This window comes from Eleutherodactylus coqui, chromosome 5, assembly GCF_035609145.1.
Source record: "Eleutherodactylus coqui strain aEleCoq1 chromosome 5, aEleCoq1.hap1, whole genome shotgun sequence".
NCBI classification, from domain to species: Eukaryota; Metazoa; Chordata; class Amphibia; order Anura; family Eleutherodactylidae; genus Eleutherodactylus; species Eleutherodactylus coqui.
This window is the reverse complement of record NC_089841.1, coordinates 216,394,212-216,418,599: the sequence shown is the minus strand read 5'-3', so window position 1 is coordinate 216,418,599 and position 24,388 is coordinate 216,394,212. Positions and strand designations below refer to the sequence as shown.

At 43.5% G+C, this 24,388-nt stretch overlaps 1 protein-coding gene across 4 annotated transcripts in view; it reads right to left on the bottom strand.

Moving 5' to 3' along the window:
* The window catches only part of DOCK8 (dedicator of cytokinesis 8), a 143,572-nt gene that overhangs the window by 107,535 nt on the left and 11,649 nt on the right, over positions 1 to 24,388 (bottom strand). For all 4 annotated transcript variants that reach the window (XM_066604205.1, XM_066604206.1, XM_066604207.1 and 1 more), the window contains exons 3-9: positions 18,650 to 18,825; positions 15,285 to 15,356; positions 13,163 to 13,283; positions 9,933 to 10,145; positions 8,077 to 8,162; positions 4,155 to 4,221; positions 1,707 to 1,856 (exon numbers count right to left, since the gene is read on the bottom strand). In XM_066604205.1, the coding sequence (XP_066460302.1) occupies positions 1,707 to 1,856; positions 4,155 to 4,221; positions 8,077 to 8,162; positions 9,933 to 10,145; positions 13,163 to 13,283; positions 15,285 to 15,356; positions 18,650 to 18,825 (885 nt within the window). The remainder of the gene's footprint in view (positions 1 to 1,706; positions 1,857 to 4,154; positions 4,222 to 8,076; positions 8,163 to 9,932; positions 10,146 to 13,162; positions 13,284 to 15,284; positions 15,357 to 18,649; positions 18,826 to 24,388) is intronic.

Below are 24,388 nucleotides of genomic sequence, written 5' to 3'. Positions count from 1 at the left end.
ACTACTCGGGCGAAAAGATTCGGGGGGCGGGAGAGAGCTCCCCCCTGTTCCCCACTGCTACCCCCGCTCCACCTCGCTGCCCCCCACCCCCGGCGCCCCCTGAATCTTTTCGCTCGAGTAGTCAGTTACTCGAAAAAAGTGGTGCTCGATTGCGAAATCGCCCTAAACGAGTACGTTCGCTCATCTCTAGTTGTGAGTGATTGTCCCATCAGTGTCCTCATATGGAGGAGCCAAAAACAGACACATGTATCAGTCTGGCCTCTGCATGATTGAAGGATATCTGGTTTATATGCATGCCATCTTGTATCAATGTATCAGTGAGTATGCGGCCTCGTTCTGTGATTTTTTTTTTCGTTTGATAATTCCCTTTCTGTGATTTTTAGTTCAGCTTAAAATCCATCATTGGGCCTTAGAGCTGACAGCGGGAAGCACACACTGTGTTTCTCCACAGCAGTGCTGATAACATCATATACAGCTGTAGTCCCAGGGGAGAACAAAAGAGCTGTATGCAGATAACAGACCACCTGCTGTTATCTGCATACAGTGAAGGGAGCCTCATTTACATGCAAATGAAGCTAATAAACTACTAATGAGCATTAATGCCCATTAGCAGCTTATGCAAAATGATCCCTCAAATTGTCAATCATCCTATCTTTTGAACGAATTTTGAGCAATCATCTTTGCGTGTAAATGGGGCTTTAATCTGTACTGATTTCAAGGTCGATCATGTTTACTCTATTAACACCTAAAGTGAGAACAGACTGGATGCTATCTGGAATCTTGACAATCTTACAATCTGTTCATTGCAATGTATAATTTGACATTCACATTTCTTATAGAACACCTAATGTCAAGAATGACTGCTTCCAATGGATCCACTAAGCTGCTGTGTTCTCGAATATATCCACTGACCACCGCACCACGAAAATATGTGTTTGGTATCCACATATGGATAGGATAGCATACACACCGCGCAGGTCCCCATAAAAGATGCCAGAAATGGCTCTTCAGTTAAATAACGTTTATTAAATACAGAGCTTTAACCCTGCATATCGGATAGAAGGTTGCTTAACAGAAAAGCCCTTTTTGGCAACTTCTATTGGGATCTGCGCCGGAGTGTACTTCATCTTAGTTGTGGATTCTGTTCGACATCCATGGTACTTTAGTATGTTAGAAATGCCTGCAGGCAAAAGTACCAAATTGGTTGTTCTTCTTAAAGGGGTTGTCCACCTCTTAACTTTTGATGACCTGTCCTCAGGAGAGTTCATCAATAATTGATTAGTTGGAGTCCACGGCCTAGGATTGACACCGACCAGCTGTCTAGTTGGCCGCTGCATTAGCGCATGGTGAGCAGACAGCTCCATACACTCTGCAGTGGCCTGGGTTGATACTGCAGGCACTGTTCCAATTGAATTGACCTGTTCTCATTTGAACACGTAGACATGCAACTCTTTTTGGTTTTCAAATTGACTGTTTTAAAAAAACTCACTGTTATTTGATTGTTGATTAATAATGGCCACACAGTAATTGCAGAAGCACATAACCATTATTAATTAAAAATACATTTTTAAACAGTCAAGCTGAAAACCATGTACCCTTGCACATCTATGTGGTTATAGTGATGTCTACCATATGCAGTATTACTCAGGTGCATCTTCCAGTTCTCTCATCCCCAGATTTGCTTCCCAAGCATTCCTCATGCTCACCTTCACAACTAGGAAGATGTCCGGGGAGGGATAGGTAATGGAGAATATTGCAGTTCTTGCTTGGCTTGAAGGGGCCACACTGGGTGTATGTGTCCGTAGATATTGTTTGAACACTTCTGAGTTCAAATCACAATGAAAATTTTCTGAAATCTAACAAATACAAAATACAGCATTGTTTAATGTAATCAGGTTTTATATACTCTAGCAACATTGATCCGTAGACAATCTGGATGGAATTTGCAATAAACAAATGTTTGAATGAACGTATGAGTAACACAAAAGCTATAAGCCATCAGGATAAGCCATTATACATAAGGGCTGTGACAGATATAGAACCTTGAGGAAAAGTTTTCGCTCCCCTACAAATCTCTGCCCTGTCCTTTACTACAGCACTACCAATGATTTCTAGCGGCACTGATGATGCTCTTCATTCTCACCTTGACAGAAGACCCCATACTCCCATGTGTTCAAGCCCTGAAGTATAGTGTTAGAAGCCAAATGTAGGTCCAGCAGGAAGAAGTAGAAGTCCTTCTTACATATCTCCCATCCCCTTTGAAACCATTCCTGACTTTGCATGTGTGATTCCGGCTGTGAGCCCGGAGGCTCGCAGGCGGTTATGCGCAGTACAGGTTTTTTTTCCCCTTGGTTTGTATTTCCGTGCCGTCGCTTAGCGATGACGCGGGTACCTGCAGCCCTTTTCGCAATGTTTATTGCATATGGGCGGCAGGTTGGATGCATCTGTTGACATCGATGCAAGCCATCTGTGTGGATTCCGCTTTAGAATACAGCATGCTGCGATTTCTCTTCCGCTCGCGGAATACACAATTTGTACCTGTAAGTGTGAAGGAAAATTCGAAAATGCATGCCTTTGTCAGCGTTTTACCACAGATCCTCTGCATGGATGCCGATCGCGGAATCTGCAATTCAAATCCGGTCACGCGAGACCAGCCTGGGGGCCAGTTTCACATGGCAGAATTTGGGTCAGTATTCTTCTTCAGCATTTGTAAGCCAGAGCAAAGAATAGAACCTACAGAAAAAAAGTATAATAGAAGGACCCGCACCTTGATCGTGCTTTGAACCAACTCCTGGCTTTCACCTACAAATATTGATACAAAGTTCTTCATATATGCACTTCAGGGGAGAGGAGACCTCAATTGCATAGACCTTCTACACTGAAATCTATAGTTGTTGCAGTAACAGCCACGTTAAAGGCCTTAAAGGCCCATTTACAATAATTAAAGATTAAACATAATCTTTCAAACGATTGAAAGATTGAAAGTTTAAGCGATCTATTCGCATAAAGTGTAAATGGACACTAATGTCCATTAACACTTTATCACTTTCATTTGTGTGTAAAAGGGCTGTTTGCAGAGCCCAGAATGTAGGCTGGGCCCTGCACACAGCTGCATTATTCTCGCACGGGCTGCCAGCAGAATACAATGTCCAGCTCCCGCTGAGAATACAGCGTGCGGTCTGTGTTATCTCTCTCTGGCTGAATGATAGATTTTAAGCTCATCTTAAAATCATTGTTTAGCCGAAAAACGAATGATGGCCACATTTACACACAACGATTATTGCTTATTTGATATCGTTTGAATGAATTTTGGGCAATAATTATTGCATGTAAATGGGCCTTAAGCTGTCCTTGTTATCATGCACTTATGAAGCATTTAAAGTGACACTCTGGGCCTGGAATAACAGAGATGACAGCCCTGCATCTCAATGTGATACACACTGTGCACTAGTATGCCTCGTTAGTATAAGTCCCTACACCTGCATTGATTAACAAGTGCTTTTCACTGAGCAGAATAGCATCCAGTGTCTTAGGACAGCACAACGCATTTGCGTGCATTTTTGCACATATTACTGTACCTTTTGCGCTAACAGGGCCGGTTCACATGATTTTAAAGACTAATTAGCCTAATGAGTTCCAGACCTGTCTTTTTCCCCCAGAATTGCACAACATATTGCGAAATTGTGCGCGCATTTAGAGCGCATTGGCACAGCTCCCATAGACTTCTATGAAGACCTTTGGTGTGCAAATGCGCACAAAATAGAGCATGTGCATTTTTTGCACACGCAAAAAGAAATGATACCGCGAATGAACCCAGTGAAAGCAATGGTTCTATTCTTTGCGCATTGCATATACAAATACGCTCATGTGAAGCGGCTCGTAGACTACAGATACATACTATGCAAAGTGGGCAATACATAGTGAGAGAAGCAGTGTGGCCATGTTTTATTTCTCCAGGCCTGGAGGTTCACTTTAATGTATATTCTATGGACATGCCATAAATGCGACATGCAAATACCCTTTTAAGGGTATACTAACTATAGTTTTCTGTATACAGTGTAGATATGTGTAATATAGGTGGGCTTTTGTGCTAAAAAAAACATAGTGTCCTCTTCACATTTGCGTTGAAGCCGATGATATCTGATATCTCTTACCTTTTTTCTCTCTTTACAGTCATAAAGTGCAATAGTTGCAAACAGCGGCTCAATGTCAATATCAAATCTGTTTGGAGGAAGACAAATGGTTAAACTTTATAAAGTATGTACATGTCTAAAGAAAGTATATAGCTATTTAAAGTGAACCGGTCAGCTCGATCCTGTCTGTGGGCAGCATGTAATAGAGCGGAGCAGGTTTATATACAGGTTTATGGGAAAAGGTTCAGTAAAATTTGTAATTACTGTGAGCCTTCATGAGATATGTGTCAGTCACTGAGAAGGACTGCATTCTGGGTACTAAACCCACAGAGTAGAATAATAGCTGAATAGTTTCCAAAAACTAAATTATGTCAATTTGCTAAGCGAAACGGCCATGGATGATATGTTGTCCTAAGTGATAACGTATCAATGGCCATAAGACAGTCACGTGATGAGGAAGGGGGGCTTATTTGTATAGCGCCAAATCATTCTGCAGCGTTTTCAGGTATTAGCTGGGTATCCATTTTACTGACCTCAGATGGATGGAAGGCTGAGTCAACTTTGAGCCGGCTACCTGAACCAGCCGGCGATTGAACCCACAACCTTCAGGTCGTGAGAGCTTAGGACTGCATTCTGTGGCCTTAACACTGCACCCCACAAGGTGATCGCAAAATCCACTAACTGTAACCTTGAGTAGTACATTAGTTTACCTTTTAGCAAACGTGATTGTAAGAATTGGACGGATAGGCTTGTGTAACAAGTGACTGATGAAATTTTCCCTACAAAAAAGTTATTTTTCACTGGGCTACTAAATGCCACAATAATGTTTGTTTAAAGGAGTTCTGTGGTTTTATGTAAATTCAAGGGGTTTTCTGGTGCAATGATTTTGATGACTTATCTTTACGTTAGGTCATCAATATCCGATTGGCCAGGGTTCACCATCTCGGCCCCCCCACTGATCAGCTGTTCAAAGAGGCTCAGCTGTGGCCGCTTCACTGGCTATCAGGCACAGTGCTGGTATAGCAGCTCAGTCCCATTCACTTGAGTGGAACTGAGCTACTGAAAGGACACCTGACGAATGAATGAGACAATGTACCATATATACTCGAGTATAAGCCGAGTCAATAAGTTTTACTACAAAAAACTGGTAAAACTTATTGACTCGAGTATAAGCTGAGCTATACTTGAGTATATACTGGGTAAAAAAAGCCCTCCATACTGGCGTCTGTGTCTGTGCAGCAAGCTCCTTTAGAATTCTCCCCGCTGTCATCTCGCTGCTCGGCTTTCAAATCCCTCGCCATCAGCGCTATGTAAGTAAGCACTGTGATTGGATCGAGCGCCAGTCATTCACTGATTGGCTGTGAATGATCGAGCGCCGGCTGTGATTGGCTGGCGCTCAATCCAATCACAGCATTGATGGCGGGGGATAAAAGAGCCGAGCAGAGAGGATGTGGAGGACAGCCGGGAGAATTCAAGCAGCTTGCTGCAAAACCGCCGGGGACACAGACGCCGGCTAGGAGGTAAATATGGAGGTTTTTTTTTAATTAACCCTTCCCTGACTCGAGTATAAGCCGTGGGGGGCTTTTTCAGCACAAAAATATGTGCTGAAAAACTAGGCTTATACTCGAGTATATATGGTAAGTGGTATGCCGTGTATGGGTTAAGTAACGGGCTCAGAGTATTGTTTGCAGACAATGTTTGTTATGTTCTTTTAGTATTCCTGCTAACAATTGTATTTCCGCTATTTGTTGTATAAGTGCGACCTTTAACCCCTTGAGTGGCAGGTTTCCTACCACCCTGTCGTGCCCACCAGGGCAGGTTTTTTAAAATGGTCTAATCATTGAATTTCAACTAGTTTTGCAGTTGCGTCTCAAGAGCCATAACTTTTTCATTTTTCCCATGACATGGCCGTATGAGGGCTTGTTTTTTGCTGGACAAGTTGTGATTTTTTAAACAGGGGGGAGGAAAAAAAGAAATGGGGAAAAAAGAAAAAAGGGGCCATGTCATTAAGGGGTTAAATAATGTATTAACTTCCTTCTCTGGGTCATTACGACGCACATGGATACCACATGTGTGATTGTATTTTTGATTTTTTACAAAGTAAAGGGAGACAAGTGTTTTTTTTATTTTTTTAATAATTTTTTTACTTTTTTTTTTTTTTATTTTTTTAAATTTTTTTATTTTTTTTTTGTCCCTTTAGGGGACTTCCACAGGGACCCATCAGGACCCCTGATCACATTCCAGGGGTCCGATGGTGACAGCCCTTTACATGCTGCAGTGACAGCCCTTTACATGCTGCAGTCACATAGACTGCAGCATGTAAAGGGTTAACACAGCAGAGATCGGAGGTTTTCTCTGATCTCTGCTGTAAGAGCAGGTACCTAGCTGTCCTCTGACAGCTAACAACCAGCTCTCCCTGCCACAGAGACCATCGGCTTGCTTCTGACAAGCCGATGGTCTCTATGGCAACCTGTAAACAAAGCAGGACATTGCCGACATGTCGGCAATATCTTCTGCTGGTTTTTCAAAGCCCTTGCACTGCTCTGTGTGGGTCTGTGCAGGCAGAGCACACTGCCACAGCTTGTGGCATTGTGCTCTGCAGCTCCCATAGTGATACATAGCCCGGAAATCTTCCGGGCTATGTTGCTATGAGCAGTGGAGCTCGTCACGGAACTTTTCCGGGCGTGCCACTCAAGGGGTTAATGGTAATGTAATGTAACTCTTAAGTCTCCCCATAGAGTGTAAGGGTCTGGGCTGTGATTGGTTATGGTAAGTCACATGGGGTACTCAGGAATCGGCACCATAAAGAGGTGAGAAATGAGAAGTGGTTATGCAGCTTCTGACTACACACTGGAGTAAGTGGATAACACATGGACTTGATTCCACACTGTTTGTGGGATTCTTTGTTCATGCTCAACTGCCTTGAACTGCTCAACATGCTCAATTGCTCATATTCCTCGGATGATTATTACAAACCTAATAAGAGACTGTCCTCATGATTGAGGGTGAGTGGAACGCTTGTACTTGTTGTTGCCTAAAAGACTTTGTATACTACGGTTGCAATATAAAAAAAAAAATAATAAAATCTTGTTATTTGTATAGCGACAACTTATTCCGCAGCGCTTTCAGGTAGTATTTTTTTTTATTTATTACCCCCCACCAAGCTGGGTTCTCATTTTACTGACCCTGGAAGGATGGAAGGCTGAGTCAACCTTGAGCTGGCTATGTGAACCATGTGGGGATTGAACTCACAAACTTCAGGTCGTGAGCGAGAGCTGAGGACCTTATTTCTGTTTCCTTAACACTCTGCAGGACAAGAGGCTCTGGTTTAAGAAATATGTCTCCGAAAACTTGACAGTGGTTACCTTTTTTGTTGGAAATAAATATTTAGCAGCATCATGGCTGGCTCATGCTCTGTGTCCCGTCACAAGCTGCTTTCCATTGATGCAGGAGTGTGACCCGGACACACTTCAAGATGTACAGACCCATTGCAGAGTTTTGAGTCCTGGTCCCAGAGCCAACTCCCCCACCACTGGCAGTACCCGCCAGCAGCTCAGAGTTTGTCCAGGAACCAGGTGAGCCACTAACCCTAGTGGAGGGCCCCAACACCACTAGGGGCCCATCCTTTTAACATTGCTACCCTGAGGAGAGGCATTGGCACTCACCAACGCCACACAGAGTCTTTAAATAGCTGATTTACAGTAGTTCTGGGTGGCAGTCCGAACCAATCAGATGTTGATGACCTATTCTAAGAACAAGTCATTAAGATTCCAGACCGGAAACCCCCTTTAGGCTTAGTCATCGAATAATACAAATTTTGGAACTCTTTATATATACTTTGTATATCAATTTTTCACAGTTATTAACATCACTGTGCATATGTGCAAATGTAAGATATGCCAAATAGACATTCAGAAATGAACCTAATATAACGGTACTGTACCTCAGAGTATGCAGCTTGACAATTATCCTGTATCCCATATGTTCCTTTGGACATTCTGGTATAGGGCGTATTTCAACAGCATCCTCCTGAAATAGTCATAGTGAGCATTAGGGACAAAATGCATCGGGTATCCATTATACCTATTTATTATAAGAATGGCTTTAATGTCTGGGGCGAAAAAAGGATTACTACATCAATTTATGGAAACTGCAAAAGTCTTGATTTCGCAGTATTGGAAATCATGTTCTATCCCTTCCAGAACAGAATTCACAGATTAGCTAAACTGTATCATGACCATGGAAGAACTGACGGCCATGGATAAGAACTCCTAGGACCCTTTTGTTCAAACTTGGTCTTCATTCTGATCTTCTGCAGCCATGCATGCTTGGGTTCAGGAGAACTCTCACCCATAACTTGACATGGTTTCAGGGTGGAATGTCCTAATATCTCCCCCCCTCCCTTTTTTTTCCAGTTTCCCTGTTGTTAATGTTCTTGTCTTTCATGACGTCATTGAATGGCTGTGATTGGCTAGCGCCAGACTAAGTTAGCCAATCAGAGCATCAGCTTTCTGGAGGCGGGGCATTCAAGCCCCGCTTGCAGAAAGCGATGCTCTGCCAGCGTGCACGGGGGAGCGACAGCCTGCTGCAGCGCCGCCGGAGGGGAGTATTTATTTTTATTTTTTTCACACTGTATTCCCGGCATATAAGACGAAAAGTCTGGGGTCGTCTTATACGCCCCGTCGTCTTATATGCCGGAAAATACGGTATGTAGTGTCCATCCTTACAATATTACAGTCCCGCTTCGCCCCAAAACAATAGTGATCTATGGTAAGATCTGGGCGAAAACATCTTGCGGTTTTCTTGTGATGCAACAGTGCTATAAATCACATGTATGTGAAGCCCATGGTTTCCAATGGGTTGTTTCACATTAGCGAGGTTTTGTAGGCTGCTACATTGCAAAAAACAATATCACGGCATGCTCTATACAGCCACGATTTGCAAGGTTTTGTAGCCTATGTTATCCTATGGACCCTTGCTATGTGTTGCATCGCATCACATGAAAACACAGTTTTCATGCAGTGCAATGCAAGTTTTACAGTAGGAAGCCCTATATGTAGTAAAGAAAAAAAAAAAGAATTCATCACCTAAAAGGCGCTATTAGCTCCACTGAACGTCTCCTCTGCAGCTCCGGCAGTCATGCTTGTAGTTTATAGCAAACGCTTCCTGTTTTGGAGGTTTAAAACCCCCGCCTCCAGGAAGCGCTGGTTATGATTGGTTTTTGAGTGCCGCAGCTCAGCCAATAAGAGCCAGCGCTCCATGAACCAATCACAGCTATCGCACTGAATGGCTTTGATTGGTTCATCAAGCGCTGCAGTGATTGCTGAGCCACGGTACTCGAGAATCAATCACATCCAGCGCTTCCTGGAGGCGGGGGTTTTGAACCTCCAAACCAGTAAGCGTTTGCTGAAAACTACAAGCAAGTCTGCCAGAGATGGAGAGGAGACGTTCGGTGGAGCTGATAGCCCATCTTATGTGATGTATTCTTTTTTTTTAAAGCCAGGTGGAGCTGATAGTGCCTCTTAGGTGACGTATTATTTTTTTTAAAGCCAGGTAGGCCTTATTTTCAGGGTAGGGCTTATATTTTTAAGCTCTCCCGAAAATCCTGGCAAAAAAGCGCTACAAAGTTGCTCGACTTTGTGGCAACACAAAATTGCGATATCACCATGAGAAAACGCAGTGATATTGCACCGAACACAGATGCGATATCGCTCTGATTTTCCCGTGGCGATATCGCTGTCACCTGTCTGAAAGAGACCTCAAGGATAAGGAAAGGGTGTAACAGCAATATGTACATACCTCATCCATTGGTGGACCAAGGGCAAAAATCTCAGCATGTCTGTTGGCTTTACGAGCTTCTTCAGTTTGCTTCTCTAAGTCGTTGACATTTGTAAGATGGAGAAGATTCTTAAGACGACTTTCTGGATTTAAGCCACGTAGATCAAATTCACAGGAAGTAATGGTCGTTTTTTGAGATTCACCAGGCAATCTCATTACAAGACCTTCATCAGCCTGAAAAAAATAGAACAAATGGAATCATACGTGAGAGACACTAGCAAAACTTACAATTAATAGGGCTAGAAGTTTGGGGAAACTTTCAGCGGAGGCTTCTTTTAAAGTTACCAAAATATTTTAATATACACTGATACTCCCTATACTTCAGTAGAAGATGGTGCCAGCCATCAGTAATAACCCTACTTTATAGCTGCAATAACCTGCAGGAAACACAATTTGTCTCCTGGGTCTCCATACTCATCGGGAGCCTGGAGCAAGCGCAAAGGGAGAATAGAAACCACTTACAGCTCTATGTTTTGATGATGAATTGCAATGCTTTCTTGTTCAGTACTAGGAGGATGGAAACGGTTGGATCCTCTAGCCCTGCACGCTACATTGTGTAGCACCCTGTTTACAGCATATACCTGCTGCTATTGAATATGATCCCTGTGCACAGCCAGGGATCGGACTAGCCCGCAGGGCAAGCACAGGTGGACCTCCTGATAGGCCCTGAGCCGGGGAGGACCTCCAGCCCCCCATCCATGTAGAGCAGCACACAGAATCTACATATATTGGGTAAATAGGAGTCTACTAATTCCTGCCCACTGTGTTCTCTATATACTTCAGTGGAGACAGGGCTACAGGCAAGCAGAGAAATCACTGTGGCACTGTAAGTTATTTCATATATCAGCATGTCTTCTGTGATGTCAGAGATCATGAAATAAGCACCTTTGTCAGACTTCCTTGTAATGGTCTCATGGCAGGAAGATGCCACGTGGTATCTGAGATATTGGTGGTTTAATGCCATATGTTTTCCTAGTTTGAGTGGAGCACTAGTATTAACATAGATGCATGTGATATCTGTAGTGTTGGTCAGTGCAGTTTTCTCCTCCCTCTATCCTGTTCTCACTATAAGGTCCTTATAGTGAGGACAGTATACAGAGAATATTTGGAAAAAAAAAAAATTGTATATTCAGTTAAACCCCACCCCATAGCAAATGACACCCCAACAAACGACACTCCATAACGAGCCTCACCCAGATAAACCATGTCTTGTCAAAGTGGAAATGTCCCTAGAAATAATTTTCAAATGTTGGCAATTATGTGGATGCCCAGGGGGTCATTATGGAGTAGAGACATAGTCCTCTAATAACGTTTACTGCACAGCCACGCACATGAGATAGCTGTCGTCTGAACACCATTTGGCCGCGAGCTTTCTCCCCAACTTCCCAATTGACCTACCATACGAAATTATTTTCATGCAGAGAGGGAAATAAATTGCTGTAGAAGTGTCTGGCCACATCTTATCTCCTAGCACATTAATGCGTTGACAAGGCCTCCCTACATATTAGATCCTTAAGGCTGGTTTAGACGCAACGATAATCGCTAAAAAGATGTTGCTCAAGCGACTTTTGAGCGATCATCGTTGTGTCATTTACAGCGCAAGATGATCGCTCAAGATGAGTGATCACCTTGTGCTGCCAGCGGAAGATGCAGAAGATAAGCGAGGTGTCCCCGCTTGTCTTCTGCATCCAGCTGTTCACCTGCTTCGAGCACCCGGCTGTTATACAGCCCGGCGCTCGGAGCAGAGGATGCAGAAGACAAGTGGGGTGTCCCTGCTTGTTTTCTGCATCCAGATGTTTTCTGCACGGAGCGCTCGGCTGTATAACCTGGACCGCTCTGTTCTTCATACTCAACCCATTATCAGGGAGTGGGATACAGCTGAAACAATAGTATCAGCTGTATCGCGCTGTGAATGCCTGATAAGGCTCATCGTCGGGATATTGAAAACTGCATGATGTGTGTGCAGTTACACACAATGATTATCATTTAAAAGACAGGTTTTGAGCGATAATCATTGTGTCTAAATGTTTAGTGAGATCCACCAATATTAATCTAATGTGCATCAGCGGCTTTGGGAACTGTTTACACTAGCGTTATTTTAATTTGAAAAAAAAAATTTTTTTTAATCTTTTTTCTTATTTTACTTTGAAGTGTATGGGAGGTTGGGATAAAAAGCTGATGCAAAATATCTACTATGTTAAAGTAACATGAACGTATAAAGACTGTTACCTACTTTTATCACTATAAGTTAAGGTTATGGGCTGAAAGTCAGTGACCTGCTGCGTTCGGTGATGTAAGTGTTACACAGGGAGAACGACGGAGGAGGTAAGTATGAGTGCTGAAAGCCGCCGCTGTAGTGTACCAAGCAGAGCCCTAGGTAGTCCACCCATTATAAAATGAATTGAGCAGCATCTTTTAGCGGTCACACCCGAGAAGGGAAGTATAATACTTACATCTCCGGCCTCTGCAGGTCACATACTTTCAGCCAATAAGCTCAATTTATATGGTTAAAGTAGGTGACACCAAATTCCCTTTAAATAATGCCAGTGGTTTTAGGGAAGGCAGAGTATGCAGTTGCCTAAGACCCTCCCTATGCCTGACCCTAGTACCTGAAGGGACCCAAAAGACTCTCTAGCACAAGCGAGAAGAGCAGTATCATAATGGGGCAGTCTACAGAGGTCTGTCTATCATGTGATAATCTCACAATTATGTAGAATACAGGTGAATGCATTACTTTTATGAAAATACTCCTGCACTGCCACAGTTATTGCACAAAATGGCACATGATGGTTGTGGAATAGGCATATACTGAAGACATGCGTGAAGTTTACCATAATTAGCTTAAATATGAAACATAACTGAATGGACAGATTGGTGGTTATTAGGAATACAGAACATAAAAGGGCAGTATTGGTCTAGATTAGAGATGAGCGAGCACGCTCGGATAAGCCAGTTACTCAAGCGAGCCTCGCTCTTCTCGAATAACTGCATTCTTGTCCGAGCATGCTCGGGGGGATGGGGTTTGCGGGGGGCAGCGGGAGAGAGAGTGAGAGATCTCTCTCTCTCTTCCCCGCTCGGACAAGAATGCAGTTACTCGAGAAGAGCGAGGCTCGCTTGAGTAACTAGCTTATCCGAGCTTGCTTGCTCATCTCTAGTCTAGATCTAAAAAACTACTGCACATAGAAAGTTACCTGTTCACTTTGTCTGGACTCTGTCTCATCAGACTCGAATATCTGCTTTTGAAGTGTTCTTTGGAAGTCTTTCCTAGAGCCACTTCTGCTAAAGTTACCCGTACCTGAGTTTTCTTGTGTCCTAAAATTAGATAAGAAAAATACACCATATTTTGCTCTGTTGCATTAATCTTTTTAAGCACTTCATGCAAAATATCAAGAAACCTCAGATATTTCTAGATCAATGTACATAATTGGAGAGTCACAACTTGCTCTAAATGCTCAGATGGAAATGTTGCTAATGTCACTCAATATCCTGAGAAGATCTTCCATATGTGGTCACTGTCCATTATAGCCTATTAGTGTGTAGAGTAATGGAAGGAAAAAGGTGGAGCAACTCTGATGGAGAGCAAACCCGATAAGAGTGGAAGTAAGGAGCTAAATTGCTGCCATGAGATGAAAATATCTTCTTATGTATGGAAGCTATTGCCCACCTTAAGGCGGGGTTTACAGTCCGCCGGCAATCTTAAGCCTGAGATTAAGCAGCAAAGTGGACGAGATTTGCAAAAATCTTGTCCACATGCTGCCGACAGTCCGTTGCGGCCAAGCCGCACTGAAACAGACGTGCCAGAATTCAAAGCTGCGGCATGTCAATTTTATCACAGTTTCCTCTGCCGGCTCTTTACTCCCTATGGGGAGAGATGCCCGCAGTGAAACAAGACGCTTTCAAAACCCGTGCCAAAACTCGTGGGACTTCAGCTGCAGAAATCTTGCGGAATTTCCGTGCAGTCCCACTGCGGACATTCCGTGTAATTTCCACTGGATTTACACCCTGTGTGAACCCAGCCTTAATGAAGTTATACCCAATGGGTAAACGTGTAGAACAACTAGCGGAGGAGAAGAAAAACTATTTTATGGTGGGGTGAATGTGGCGCAACCTTCAAACATGATAGAAATTGCCAAAAAGATCTCAGTTTATTATATTATTAAAACCAGCTTGTTTGCGCGTTTCAAGGTATAGGAACCTCTTCCTCAGTAATTGCTGAGGTTACACTATACAAAGCATACATACATGGTTTAGAGCCAAAACAGAATAAAAAGTGACATGGACAGCAGTTGATAGGGTGTGATACATTATTCAGAAATGAGTAAGAGAAAAGGAGAAGAAGAAAAGAAACAGGAAGAGAATATCGGGGGAAATTGAAAGTAAATTGGGGAATATAATATAAATTAATAAAACTATCTATCTATCTATCTATCTATCTATCTATCTATCTATCTATCTATCTATCTATCCATCTACTGTATCTAACTATCTATCTGAACTAGGTTAGGACATTCACACAGATAATTGACAGTGCCATATGCAGCCATACCCAATCTCTGCCAGCAGAGTGTATAGTTGTAAAATGGGTTAAGCGGGTCTCGCCGCAGCATGGTATGCATACGCCTGTGGGCATGAACCCTTAGGCTTGGTTCACACAGGGCAGATTTGCCCCGGTTTTTCCGTTGTGGTTTTGCCGCAGAAGAATTGCTTCTGTGGCAAAACCGCTTCAAAGGTTAATTTGGGCTTGCGGATTTTCGTGCGGAAAAATCCGCACGCGTTTTTTTACCTTTTGTCGCGTATTTGGTGCGGTTTTGGCTGCGTCCATAGAGGTCTATGGACAAAAAAGCGCTGCGGAAAAGACCAAAGAATGAACATGCTGCATCTTTTAAAACCGCGACACAGTTGCATTTCCGCACTGCGGCTGTGTGGAAAAAATCCATCCTGTGAGAACAGCTTTTTGGCAAATCTCATTTGTGCTGCATTGCACTGCAAACGCAGCGGTTTTGCCGCAGTGCGGATATGCAACGGCAATCTGCGGCAAATCCGCCCTGTGTGACCCCAGCCTTAGTATTACAGCTCAGCTCCAGGCTTGCTCAGCAGCATTTATCAATTCTGGCTAATAGAAATAGGGTCTCTTTAAGTTCCACATTGGCTGTATTTGTACATCGTATAACACAAAAATAAGAAAAAAGGAAAACCCGTAGGGTCAGTGGTTCCCGCTTGGCTGAAATTCTTCTCACCTACGCCCTTGTAATTTAAAAGACAAAGAGAAACTCCTGCCCAGTGTATGGTTCACATCTATATGCAGGTACTCACTTTCTGTTCACAATCAGCCAGTCTCGCAGATATATCTGAATGCAGTCTCTAACATGTTGATCCACCTCAGGTCTGAAAAGAGAAATACCAACATGAGTAGGGAAATCAATTGACTAGAGTTTTGGTTAACACACTCTACTGATTGAAACTATGTGATTTAGCAGGTTTTGCAGTAATGAAGTATTACTGACAGAGATAATGACATTTTCTATTCAATTACAGACAATGTTATTTCTTAAAGGTGCAGCCATATTGGTTGTCACTTTTGAATTAGCTTCTCAGATGGTGAAAGTAATAAGGGTTGCTACTTTTTCCCTAGAATCCTGCAGTACCAGCTTAGAATCCAGGAAAACTAGATTCCTCTAAGTTTGGTGAGATATGTTCCCGGGGCTGGACTTTACGGAATGACAGGCAGGCTGGGTAAAGGGCCTGTCATTCCCTTCCATCTGGTACAGGTTTTACCCATCGTCCATGGCTGAGCTTTGAAAAGAGAGCAAGATATACACCTAGGCCTGGTTTACACTGGTCAAGTAGAAGGTCGAGTAGACATGCAAGTTAGAAAAGCATGACCAATCGATCAATGTAGAAACACTGGTCAAGTGGACCGTAAACAGGCAAGCACTGGGGAGAGTCGAGTAGACAGTATAGTTGCTCATCCAATCACCCGCTCCTCTCCCACTCTACTGGGAACTCACCTTGCACTCTCCCTGTGTAAACAGACTGGACAGTGTGGAGGTGAGTGGAGTAGCAGTAGGAGGAGGGATTGTTTTTTTCTGGGCCCTATTTACTAGGTCCAGTAACTTGACTAATGTAAACACCAGCATGAAAATGTGAGGCCAAGCACGGGGGTCGGTGTGCAAGCACTGCTTAGACTCCTGTGTATTGGCCAGCGCTCGTAATTGCAAGTACAGCTCTCAATGAAATCAATGGTAGCTGCGCTTGTGATTGCAGGCTGTGATCCCATTGATTTCAATGAGAGCTGCACCTACAATTATGAAGGCTGGCCACTACACAGGGGTCGGAGCAATGTTTCCACTTGGACCGGGTGTATCAGGGGGTCTGCTGCCTGGATAACCCCTTTAATTACTAACCCCATTAACCAGGCCCAGTTACTTAACAAATGTGAAACAGGCCCAACGCCACTGTCATATGCTGAGAAAATGTCACACGAATATGAACCCTATTCTTTTGAATCGGGTCATACACATGCACCATGATGCGATGACAAAATCGTGGCATGTCCTATCTTTGAGCGTTCCCTCCTATTGCATCGCCCATTGTTTTCAATGGGGTCGGCAAAGCAGCGCACGTTATGCGAGGTGCACGCAAGTGTGATGCGATGCGAGGTTCCCAATAAAAACAAGTGGCCATCCAGGCTAGTCGGGCTACAAGAAAGTGTTTAGATATTGCTTAGACAAGCAGACATTTACTTTATGTTCTATGCCTGAAGTTAAAGGCTATATATTTTGCTATCTCGATTATTTTTGTGCACCAATAACTGAGTTAAGGCCCATTTAGACGCAACGATTATCGCTCAAAATTCGCTCAAAAGCCATCTTGTGAGCGATAATCGTTGTGTGTAAATAGGTCCATCTCTCCCTTTTCTGCCGAACGATGAAATTCAGTTTGGCTTGAAATCCGTGGTTCAGCAGAACAGCTAATAAGACGGACCACATGCTGTGCTCTGCCGAGGGCGCGCTGATAACAGCTGATTACATTGTCTCAACTGTTCTCAGCTGTCAGCCCAGCTGGCAAAACAAAGTGAAAGTAATCAGGGAACAGCGGGTGATGTGTTCTCTGAATGCAGCTCCTGGCAGCTCACACGTTGCTACTATGTACTAATAGGCAGTAGTACCAAGTACCGTTTTTTTCGCTTTATAAGACGCACTTTTTCCCCCTCCAAAGCGGGGGGGGAAAGTTGCTGTGTCTTATAGAGCGAATGTGCCAAAAAATTTGCCCTGATCGCCATTTTTAGCGTGATCGTGAATTTAACGCGCGATCGCGATTTAGTTAGCGCAATTGCGTGTTAAACTCGCAATCGCACGAACAAATGTGCGACCTTCTCCTCCCCACTGCCGCCCATACATACCTCTGATTGGTCGTGAGCGCCGGCGGGTACTACTGCTGCTCCCCGCCTCCACCAAACGGCTTCCTTCGTTCCTCCTGCTGCACAGACGCGCCGCTGTGATACGGAGCGCCGTTTTTTTGGACAAAATTCATAAAATAAGCAGAGCCCTGAGCTTTCCTAAACTACTGACACTTTGTTCGGCTAAACAGCAGAGATCACACTGGTCAGATTACTAACGATTTTACATTTAGGGCTTAAACAGACGAGCGTATATCACTAATTTGCCTGATCGTGGTTATGCGCCGCGTTTAGCACGTATCTGCCTATTCAGATGTGCATGTTTGCGCACCTCCCATAGACTTCTATGGGGCTCTTTGGTGCGCATATACACACACAAAATGAAGCAGGTCTTATTTCTTTCGCCTGCAAAAACAGCGAGTGCAAAAAAAAAAGAAGTGAGAACCTATTGAAATCAATGGCTTCTATTCTCTGTTTTGCGGGTGGGATTTTCCGACATGCAAGATTGTGGTAAAACACGCTGGTCTGTGATACTCCATCAATGTCATGTTGGAATGACACCCTGAAATTTAATTCTGGAGCCTTTTTCTCTGCATTGTGTTGATTTTCTGTTATTCCTCCTGAAAATGTATAAATGAATGAATGTTATCATTTCCCTTGTTACTGAGGCTTGTCCCAACACATTCTGACATTGCCCACTCAGTATTACCATTTACACGCAACGATTATCGCTCACAATTCGTTCAAAAATGGCTTTTGTGTGTAAATGCTACCATCGTACACTCTTTGGCTAAACGATGATTTGAAGGTGAGTTTAAAATCCATCATTCAGCTGGACTGAGATAACACAGACCGCAGGCTGATTACATTGTATTCATGCTGTCAGCCTGTGACAGCCCCTGCAAGAACAAAGAAGCTGATTGTAGAGCTCAGACCACCTGCTGAGTACTGCAAGCAGCTCCTGGAGGCTCATTTACATGCAAATGAAGCTGATAAAGTGCTAATGGGCATTAGTGCCTGCAAAATGATCGCTAGAACGGTTAATCTTTCAATGATTTGAAAGATTGTCTGTGCGTGTAAATGAGCTTCAAGACTGTAGGGACACACTTTACTGTCAAGGTAGAATAATAACACCTCGTTATCAATCCATTCATACTTTTCCAGGAAGAATAACTGAGGCATGGCAGAATGTACAGAGCTAAGTGTTTATTTTTAAATGAAAATTGCCCTAATGCATAAATGGTCATTCCATTGCTGCTCCAGCAGCATTAGTACATACCCATCTTCAGGTAAAGAAGGCTGAAGTGTTCTGCAGTCTTTGGGTTTATATACAAGATCCAAGTCATCTTCAGGAAAATCCCCAAGTTCTTGAAGAAGCTCATGACTGTGGCTGTTAATAAGGGCCATTAGATAGTTTTCAAAATCTACTGGATCCACAGCGTCGTAAAACGGAGGCTGCCGAAATAAAAAATAGAGTGTTATACATCAGGAAGATAATTACCATAATATGAATAGGGCTCTATTTACATAATGTTTCAGCCCTCTGTTAAAGGTATACGTCAGGAGTATTTCCTGATGTATACCTCCTATGGAAGGCTCATGTATGCCACTGTATAGCTAAACACAATGGCATATGTCACCCATAAGCTTCCATGTGGAAAACAATGCGGGATTCCGCTGCAAAGCAAATCACAGTCAATACAATTTCTATACAAGTTAAAAAGGGTATATCAATGTATACAAAAATACACTATTTTGGCATCTATCAGGGAATGTGGACCTATGGATACATCTGACATATGCCCCAACAGCTCATCCAGCACATACAGTAAATGTACACTGCCAACTCAGTGTGAACATAGCTTGCATTTTTCTACACTCCCCCCACATTAGGTATGGGTTAATAGCAGAATTTATAAAAGGTTTTTTTCCCCGATATTAACCCTTTCCAATCCAGTTTGTATCCAGATTTTTCTAGGGGGCTTCCTCTTTTTCTGCCGTTATACAACGGTGCTATCTGCTGGCTAAAGCCAGTACTGCATGAGGTGACATGTTGGATAGGCTCCGACAGCAGAGAGGCTGGCAATTTGCAGTAAGAGAACCCCGACGGACGTCTTCCAACATCGGAGCTGTACAGCCTTAAATCATAATGTTTTTAGACGTCAGACAGTGGATTGGAAAGGGTTAACAGAACTAAGAATATTAAAAGAACTCCCGTGTTAATAGTGTTTAGAAATAGAATTATGGGAATTCTATTCAATCTCAACTAGGCTAATCTGTCCTCCAAAAATCATGGAAACAAACAGCATCCATCTCAGAGTCCAAAATTTGCACATTTGGTCCCTGTTTGATTAACTTAAAGTCAATAGTCCTTTCACTGTTCTTCCTCAAGCCTGCTCTAGGCCGGCTTCACATGCGTTACCATATTTGTGCGTGCCTTAGGGTAGCGTTTTTGCGCAACGATCTATGGTCTTTTGGGAACATATTGGGTGTTTTTTACTGTACTTTTTACCACCACAGGGCATGTTCATTTATGCGTGGCAAATAAAGACGCTCCGATTGAAATGGCTCGTTAGTCTTAATGTGTTCCAGATGTTCTTTTCCCTGCGTAATTACAGTGTTTTATGCATGTCATTGCTTATTATGAGTACATTTACGCAACCCCCATTGATGGGCAATTTGGAAACCTTGGGAAACAAATCGCGGCACTTCCTATCTTTGGGTGTGCCCTCACACCTCATTGCCCATTGTTTTCAATAGGGCTGGTGGCAGCATCACACTGCATGCTAAGTGAATGCGAGTGCGATGCAATGTGAGGTTTCCCTATTGAAAACAATGGGAGACACTCCACGATCCTCCGCCACGGCTACTTCCCTGAAGTGGTGCGAGGCGGTTTTAATATAAAAACGCCTCGCATCCGCAAGGTCATCGCGTGTTGGTGAGCGCAATATCAGGCCGATATCACGCTTGTTCGTGTGAAGTTAGCCTTGGATGAAACCCTGAAACAAAAAAGCACAACAGGGGATGAATGCAGCCATGTACCCTGGGAGCTTTGCTAAAACAAAAAGGATAACTAGTAGAGATGAGCGAACGTGCTCATTTAGGACAATTACTCGATCGAGCATCGCTTTTTTTTGAGTAACTGCCTACTTAGGCAAAAAGATTCGGGGGGCGCCAGGGGGCAGGGGGGTGGAGCAGGGGGTAGCAGGAGGGAACAGGGGGGGAGCTCTCTCTCCCCCCCCCCCCCACTCCCCACCACAACCCCCTGCTCACCCCGGCGCCCCCTGAATCTTTTCGCCCGATTAGGCAGTTACTCGAAAAAAGCGATGCTCGATCGAGTAATTACTCTAAACGAGCAGGTTCGCCCATCTCTAATAACTAGTAACTATCTGTCCCACCGTCTTGTCACAGTTATGTCTGGGAACAATATCACGATTATATTGCTACAATTTCAATTGTAGAATGCAAGTTTTGTAACAGAAATCTTAAAATACCTAAACAAGTTTTAAAGACTTGAAAACAGAATTCAGATGATTCAAGGAACACAAAATACAGGAACTACTAAAAACCACACATTTTCACTGTGTAAGAGGATTATGAAATCCCCATCCGAACCAGTAATACATGCACAGAATGCCCCTCGGGAGAATATCTGCAGCAAAGACAATAGTGTAAAGCAGCCCGCATTAACTGGCCAATATGGTGACATACCGCTCCGAGAAGCAACTCCTTACGCAGGTGTCCTTAAAAATGGCTGCCGGAGGAAACGGATCAGAGTGCCATGATGCAAACACTGATAGTTTGACTCACATTGAAAAAAATACCACAAGCTAGCAGAGAAAGGAAGCAAGCTCGTCACCGCAGTATCTGTAGAAGGAAGTGACTACACCGACATAATTAAGACATACATTTTCTTCAGTACGGCCAAGTACGCTGACTGGTATGCAGATGGTGGCCGGCTACTTTTTGAGTTTTTTGTGCCTTTATTTTGTAAGTCAAATCCAGCTCATGCTAGGTTTACGTTCAAGGGCCACAATCATATGTAACAGTATGCCAAACATAATGCCCAAATAGTACAAGACTAGCCTTAGGCTGAATGTACACGGGCGGAAATTCTGTGGTGAGATTCCGCACGGAATTTCCGCCATTGCACACTGCCATAAGATTGCATTGGATGATGCGGCAGAGGCTCGCACTGACGCATCCTTGCTGACGAGCTGGCTCTGCACTGCGCATGTGCGGCTGTGCGCCAGCCGGCACATCCACAGAGCACAGCTAAGACGCGGGGGACAGGTAAGCCACTGCGAAGGCACGGGTCGCATCCCACTGCGAGAATCTCACAGTCGGAATCCGACCCGTCCATCTGCATTCGGCCTTAAGCAATTCCCACCAGTTTACCCTAGCATCACTTGTTAGATTCATCTGTCCTTTGTGAGAGATGGGATACATCTAGGAGATACTATTGTAAGAAATATATATATATATATATATATATATATATATATATATATATATATATATATATATATATATATATATATATATACACACACACACATATATATAAAAAGGCACATATATGGTGTGATTAATTTGCACTTAAAACAATACCAGAACAGAATGAGTAGAGGAGTAAATAGTAAGTCCACTGATAAAGGATGTGAAAGTTTTATGGTCTCTAAATTGGTGTTAAGGGGTCACCAGGCCAGCGTGTTATCTCTGCTACTGATTTTTTTTCTCATAATTTCCACTCTAGCATGAAGCCATTTGAGATGCATTTACCTGTGTTGAGAGTGGTTATAAATTTGTACTGCCAAATTCCTCTATGAGATCCAAAACAGGGCCCCCAACAGGACACTTACTGCCCAGGATCAGGTACACAACATCGGACATGGAACATATGAATGTGCTCGGGATCTTATGGTCCTGCTGTGTGTTGGGGATTCGTATCCTGTCCGCAGTCAGTATATGTGAGCAGGTCTTACAGCTCCTTACATTACAGGGATAAGTTTCTTTTTGTGTGTCAGAGGGTAATGCACTCCTCATTATAAACTTCCTCAAATTTGAAGGTTGCCTGTAACACAGAAGGGGTGGGTCCTTCTTCATATCTATTCTATTATGCCTGAGGAAGAACCACAAGTAGGTCCGAAAGCTTGCTGTAACATCATGTATTTTTGTTAGCCATTAAAAAGGTATCATATCTACAAGATTACTTTCTCTTTCTTACTGGGAAAAAAAAAATATTACATTGAGCAACAGTGACATGGTGCTCCAAAATGTAGTGCCGTGATCGGTCACCTACGGTGCAATAGACCGGGAGGATGATATATACCGCAGACCTTCAATATCATAGAGTACAATGATGAGTATGAAGTAATATGAGGACGGTGGTTAGTGGTGATGGATATAAGTACATGTACGAAGTGCCTTGTCCCGCCGAAGTAATACTCTCACATAGTGGCAAGAGACGCCGAGGGAAATAGAGATGTTCCCTGCACCTCTAGTACATTGATCCTGCATGCATGGAGCAAGGAGACTGTTCTATGGAGACATATATTATAAGTATGATATTCCAGTTAATTATGTACTGTACTCGTACTCTCCCAGGGAGTGACGCACAATTCCAGTTGGTTAGTAAGTGTCGTTTTTTATAAAAATGTGCGACCTCCGCCTGTCACCACCTCACCATATACAACATCACCACCTGCTTCACTAGTAACGCCCCGCACACTAGAAGAAGATGCCCGTTTCTTTTGGGTACCCCCTCGCACATTCAATGCGGGAAAGAAGTGGCTGCCTCCAATATGGCCATCCCCAGGGAAGTTTTTAAAAATGAAAGAAGAAACAAGGTATTTCTGTTCTGCAGACTAATTATAGTCAATTCATGAATTACCCCTTTCCAATCCACTGTCTGACCTCTGAAGACATTATGATTTAAGGCTGTACAGCTCCGATGTTGGAAGACATCTGTCGGGGTTCTCTTACTGTATATTGCCAGCTTCTCTGCTGTTGGAGCCTATCCAATGTGTCACCTCACGCAGATAGCGCCATTGTATAATGGCAGAAAAAGAGTAAGCCCCCTAGGAAAACCAGGATACAAATTGGATTGGAAAGGGTTAAAATGAATTAGAGGAGCCATTGACTTTAGGGAGAAGAATGTTCTTTTCTATACCAAGTGTTGGAAGAAATCTCCACCTTTAAAATGTAAAGTAAGGAGCCGGGCGTCGGGGACAAGCTGCCTGTTAGAACCATATGTTCAGAGTAACGGGTTGGACAAAGCTGCCTTCATTGGGAACATCTGCTTAAAATTCCCCCAAACTGGCATGTAGCCTGGCATAATTCCGCATGCTGAATTGAAGCTGCCACTGTGATACACTATATCTTGATATGCGCTGACCAAAGTGATATATTACTTCATCCTCGGATGAGAAAACAATCATATGAGAATAATTTGTGATGATTTAGCTGAAGCAGAATGAGAAGTAATCAAGTAACCAAGTGTTTTCCATCTTTTTCGGCCTTGGGGCACCCCTGAGAAAATTTTTTTTAGAACAGGGCACCTCTAACAAAAAGGGTGTGTGGTCAGGGGTTTGTTTAAGGGTGTGGCTTATCACGACGTATGATTCTACCTCCGACATTCTGGGCCTCTAGCGAGTGCAGTTCCGCTTGTCCCCTAACTAACGGTTCTACACTCACCAGAGGCCGCCAGGTGCCCGGTGAAGGAAGCGCCAAGAGCGCAAAGACTTCGCAGGTGAAAAGGAGTGAAGTATCTTCTGAATTCATCTGCGGAAGCGTAGCTGATTTTGAGACAAAATACACACCAATGGTGCGTATTTTGACTCTATTTTGCGGAAATGCTGTGAATTCTTCTGCGGAATGTTCCGCGGCAAAGCCTCCACAGCATTTCTGCTACATGTAAGCATACCCTAAGGCTGGGTCCACACGGGGCTGATTTGTTGCAGGATGTCCACAGTGGACATTTTGCAGCAGATCAGCAGTGGAATGTCTGTCTGAAATC